Source organism: Ciconia boyciana, chromosome 16, assembly GCF_034638445.1.
Source record: "Ciconia boyciana chromosome 16, ASM3463844v1, whole genome shotgun sequence".
NCBI lineage: Eukaryota > Metazoa > Chordata > Aves > Ciconiiformes > Ciconiidae > Ciconia > Ciconia boyciana.
Window position 1 is genome coordinate 1,039,500 of NC_132949.1, and position 5,399 is coordinate 1,044,898.

General features: G+C 68.0%; 1 protein-coding gene across 1 annotated transcript; it reads right to left on the minus strand.

Moving 5' to 3' along the window:
- Nucleotides 1-476: 476 nt before the first annotated feature.
- Nucleotides 477-3,327, minus strand: NPTX1 (neuronal pentraxin 1). The gene is made up of 5 exons (XM_072881054.1): nucleotides 2,879-3,327; nucleotides 2,493-2,700; nucleotides 1,810-2,054; nucleotides 1,543-1,722; nucleotides 477-1,408 (listed from the first exon to the last, which is right to left on the minus strand). Exons 1-5 carry the CDS (start codon nucleotides 3,203-3,205, stop codon nucleotides 1,187-1,189), a joined length of 1,182 nt encoding a protein of 393 aa, XP_072737155.1. The 5' UTR covers nucleotides 3,206-3,327; the 3' UTR covers nucleotides 477-1,186.
- Nucleotides 3,328-5,399: the final 2,072 nt, after the last annotated feature.

Here is a 5,399-nt window from a genome sequence, read left to right on the forward strand (position 1 = left end):
TGTGCTCCTGGCCAGGGGCGACCTTGGCCTTGCCCGGCTCCGTACAGGCCCCTCCGCTCGGCACATCTCTTTGCCGCGTCTTTGGAGTTGGTCGGGGAGGCTCTGGAGCCCTGTGTGAATTCTCTGCCTCCTCCTCCACTGCCGCCCGGGGCAGCCCTGGGGGTCAGTGGGGCGGGCTGGGGGTGATTTCTGCAATCTGTAGTACAAACTGGGAGTTTAGAAAAGGAAACCATACAAAATGCATCTGTTATTTCAAAATACGCTTCTTTATCTCTTTTTCCTGCAGAATCAAAGTACTTTTTTTTTTTTTCTCAGGGAGCACTGCTTAATTCTATATTTTTTTATCTTCATAAAAATACCTTTTTTTAACGGTAATAAACTTCCCTTTACAGTAAGAGAAACAACATAGTGTATTATCAAAAGCAGAAAGGCTTCAGACTTTCCAGTGGTAGCTAAACTTCCAGGGGACGGTAAAGGCTATTGTTCACCAGCTACGGCACGTAGGAGGCCTCGGGGGGCTGCAGCGGGGGCCGGGGCACGTACCTGAGTGCGGCGGGTCGGGGAGCGGGGGGTCCCGCGGGGGGGTCCCGCCCCGCTGCCCGCCGCAGCCCGGGGCTATGGCTGTGGTGCTCCGGGGAGCGCCGGGGAAGGGGCAGCGGGGCTCGCCCAGGGAGGCGGGGGGGGAGCGGGGGGGTCACCCCTCCTCGGAGCCCCGGCCGCTGCCTCACCCCTGGCTCCCGGGAGGGGACATCGCAACCCTCCCCCGGCTCCGGGGGGTACCACCCTCCCGGGGGGCTGCAGGCTGGAGGGAGAGGAGCCCGGAGGGGGGCTCCGGTCTGGGCCCCGCAGCCTTTTAAGGTGCCGGTGCCCGGGGAAAGCGGGGCTGCCCCGGCGGGGGCAGGCGGCAGCAAAGCGGGGACCAGGACCGGGCCCGGGGGGGGCGGTGGGACGGGGCGCAGCCGCGCCAGGCCAAGGCACGCAGGCGTCAAAGGACGTTGGCAAGACAGAAACCGGAGGGTGGTGGGGCTCCGGGGGCGGGCGGCCCCACTGCCGGGGCACCCCCGCTCCTCAGGACACGACGGGTGGCTTTGTTCTTGGTTGGTTTTGCGCAAAAAAAGGAGGAAATAAGGGGGAAAAAAAAAAAAAAGAACCCGATGAGGAGGTTTTCTCTCGCTTGTCCGTGGCCCTAGTTGAGCTGGCGACAGGCCTCGAAAGTCCACTTGGTGGCCCCGCCGTAGATGTCGATGTTGGCCTCAGACCATGCGATGACGTTGCCCGAGAGCGCCCGGGTGCTGCAGGTGGCCAGGCCGTACACCTCCCCGGGGCTCAGCTTCCTGTCCCACACGTTGAAGTGGGCCAGCTCCCCCACGAAGGCCTGCGTGGCATCGAACCCGCCGCCCAGCGTGTCCTGCGGAGGAGCCACCGTCACGGGGGACGCACGGCCGGGCTGCCCCGTCCCACCCCGGGAGCACCCGGCCCCGTCCACCCCCTCGGTGTACCCAGCAGAGCAGGGACCCCCACGCCCGCGCCCCCGGCCCCTACCTGCTCCTGGCCCAGGACCAGAACCCCCTGGGGCTTGATGGGGTGGTAGGGTGCCAGGTTCTCGCCGCTGCCGGTCTGTGTGCCGTCCTGGTAGGCTTCCCACACGCCGTCCCGTGTGGTCCAGGTGACGCAGATGTGGTGCCACTTGCCATCGTTGATGACAAAGGGCAGTTTGGCCACCTGCGGGCGGCGGGTCAGGGTGGTGGGCACAGGGGTCCCCCATGCTGCCCCCCAGCCCGGTGCCCTCCCCGCTCCCCGGGGCCGTACCTTGTCGTTGATGAGGATCTCCATGGGGTTGTTGCCCCACTCAATGAGCACCAGCTCGTTAGCCTGCCCAGGCACAGCGTAGGAAAAGGGGGTGCCCATGCCGGGGGAGGCGTTGGACTTCATCCACATGCAGACGCTGAAGGCGTACATCTCGGGCAGGCTCTTCTTCACCTTGGCGTACATGTAGTTGGTGCGCAGCGGGAAGGTGAGCTGGAACCTGTCCGGGGGCCGGTTGTCCTTCTGGCCTGCGGGGGCCGAGGCGTGGTGGGCTCCGGCCGGACCCCCTCTCTGCCCGCTTCGGGGGTTCCCCCCCTTCCCTCCCCTCCCCTCCCCACCCCGTTATGTAACGGGCCTGGAGACGGCAGCGGGAGGCAAATCCCTCCGGCACCGCACGGCTCCCTAATCCCCGCAGCGTCCCCGGCTCGTGCCGCGGAGCCCGCGGGCACCGTCGGGCTGAAGCGGGGGGAAAGGGACGGCTCCGGGGCGGGAGACGGGCCGGGCCGGGCAGAGGGAGCGGCTCAGCATCCCGCCCGCAGGGAGCGGCTCAGCATCCCGCCGGCAGCGCCCGGTCCCCGGCGAGCGCGGGGCGGAGGGGAGCGGGCAGGGCCGGCGGCGGGGCGGGCTCCGCCGGGAGGCTGGTGCGGGTTGTCCCGCGGTCGGCGGGGCTGGGGAGCGCCCGGTACCTTTCTCCAGGTCGCTGATGCGCTGGTGCAGCGAGGTGAGGGTGCTCTCGATCTTGCCGCGCTCCTCGGACTCGTTCCTGGGGCTGAACTTCCCCTCCTCCAGGCTGTTCACCCGGGACAGCACCTGCTTCTCCAGGTCGTCGATTTTGTTCTGCAGGATGTCCTTCAGGTTGTTGGTCTGGCTGGAGGAGTTCATCCTGCTGAACTGCTGCAAGGGGCGAGCACAGGAGCGGGCTGTCACCGCCCGGCCCGCCGCCGTGCCCGGGCGGGCTCCCGCGCCCCGCTCCGCTCCGCTCCGCTCCGGGCGGCGGCTCCACGGCTGCCGGGGCGGCTCCCCCGGGGCGGCGGGGAGCGCCCGGCCCCGCCGGCGGGACGGAGCCCCGTACCTCGAGGTTCTCCAGCCTGGTCTTCAGGGACTGCAGCGTCTGCCCGAGCTGGCTGAGGGTCTCGGCCGCGGGCGGCCGCGACAGGTCGCCCATGGTGTTCTTGGAGAAGCCGGCCTTCCTGCCGGCCCCGCCGCCCTTGGGCTCGCCGGGCAGCGGCTCCAGCACGCTCTGGCTCTCGCACCGGCCCAGCTTGGCCGTCAGCTCCCGGATGGTCTCCTTCTGGTTCATGATGGTCTCCTTCTGCTGCAGCACCGTTTCCCGCAGCTGCAGCACCGTGCTTTTCAGCTCCTCGGCGGAGCCGGTGCCGGGCGCGGAGGCGGCGCACATGTCCCCGTCCAGCGGCACCGAGGTGCAGATGAAGCGCGTCTGCCCGAAGCCCTGCCCGCGGCCGCGCCGGCAGAGCAGCGGCAGCAGCAGCAGGAGGAGGAGCAGGAGGCGGCTGCCGGGGGGCCCCGCGGCCATGGCTGGGCTGGGGCCGGCTCCGCCGCTCTCCGCCGGGCCCACTGCGGCACGCGGCCCCTCTTATAGCGCCCGGGCGGGGCCGCGCGCCCTGACGTCACGGCGCGTGGAATCCCGGCCGCGCGACGGGGGGGACGCTCCCGCGGCGGGGGGAGCGTGAGAGTGAGAGTGAGTGAGAGTGAGTGAGAGTGAGAGTGAGAGTGAGTGAGAGTGAGTGAGTGTGTACGGGGGTGCGCGTACGGGCGGGTGTACGCGCGTGTCGGTGCGGGTGGGTGGGGGCGCGCGCGGGGGCGTGGGAGCGGGCGGGCGCGGCGCGCGTGTGTGGAAGAGATCGTGCAGCGGGGGCGTGGAGGGGCTACAGCCAGCGACTGCGGCTGGGGGTGCGGGGGGTGCGGGTGTGCGGGGGGTGCGTGTGCGCGGGGTGTGCGTGTGCGCGGGGTGTGCGTGTGCAGGTGTGCGTGTGCAGGTGTGCGTGTGCGCGGGGTGTGCGTGTGCGCGGGGTGTGCGCGGGGTGTGCGTGTGCGGGGTGTGCGTGTGCGCGGGGTGTGCGTGTGTGCGGGGTGTGCGTGTGCAGGTGTGCGTGCATGTGCGGAGTGTGCGTGTGCGCGGGGTGTGCGTGTGCGGGGTGTGCGTGTGCGGGGTGTGCGTGGGAGGGTGTGCGCGGCGGGTGGAGGGGGTGGTGCAGTGCGTGTGTGCGCGCAGGGCCCTGCACGGAGCGGGTCCGGGGGTCCGTGTCCGCGGGTGCCCGCGCCGGGGGGCGGGCGCGTTGCCGTGGGGGCCCGTGCGCGCTCCGGCCCCGCCGCCCGACAGCAGCGCCGGGGGCTGCCGGTAGCAGCCGCCGGAGGGGCCCCGCGGGCTCGCCGCGCTGCCGGCCGGGGCGGGGGCTCGGTGCCGGCGTGGGGGAGCGGTGCCGCTTCCTCGCACCGCCCGGGGCTGCTCCCGGCAGCTCAGCAAAGCGTCTCCCCCCCGCCCCCGGGCGCCCCCGGTCCTTCCCCCCCCCCCTCCCCGCCCCGCGGTCCCCCGAGCGGGGCAGCCCCCACGGCGGGGGAGCGCGCAGGCACCCCTGGGCTCCAGGGCGCTCCGTGGGAGGACACGGGTGGGCTGTGGGGCCGGGGCTCTGCCCTCCCGCCCGAGCAGCTCGCTCGCAGTGCTGGCAGTCGGGGGGCCGAAGGGCGGAGGGCTGCCGGGCCGGGCGGGGGACGGGCCCGGCCATCGCTGCGTCTCCTCGGGAACAAGGTGCAGCAAAGTGATGCTGGCGCCCAGCTCTGCTATGGGCATAGGAGCGCAACTGCTGCTTTTCTTCTTCCTTTTTAATTAGGAAAAAAAAGTCCCCAGGTAATATTTGGATCTCTCCTTGGTGGAAATAGCTCGCGGCCATCAGAACTGCCGCTTTTCTCACCTTCAGCACTTCAGCCAAGGCTGATTCCTCTTCAGTCCCGGAGAAGCGAGCGTGCGGCTTCTCCCTGCATTTGTTCCTCACAGCCTTCCCTTGGCCGAGACCCCTGAGCACGAGCAGGACCGTCCCGGCCCCCGCAGCCCCAGCTCCTTGAGGCTCTCCTGCCTGTTGGTTTTATCCTTGTCTTCTCTCCGTGGTATTGCATTGTGTTAGGAAATACCTAAACGGCTAAGAGGTTTAGCTTGCAGACTGCCTGGGTAAATGTGCTTCTGATTTTACCATAGGTGAATTTGGTCCTCTCGGCTCAGTTCACTGCCTGCTCTACCCAATCTGCACTGCAGCAGTCCATATGGCTGGAGTATTTACATAATGCCAAGTTATCCTGTGAAATATGAAGCAATTCATTTTGATTAGCGAAGTGGGTCAGTAAAATACAAAGGCTTTCAGTCTATGGATCCGCAAAAGATGAAGTACTACCACTCCGTGGTACTTTTTCCCCTTTTATCTCCCCTCTGATGCGGGCCTGACGAGCCCTCTCCGGGAGCTGGAGCACACCGAGCTGCTCACCGCAAGACCTGTGACTGTGTGACTCGGTTGGATGCCTTTTCTGTGGCAAGTGCTTATCTAGCCCCAACAGTTTTATGACACGCTACTGGCATAGAGCGT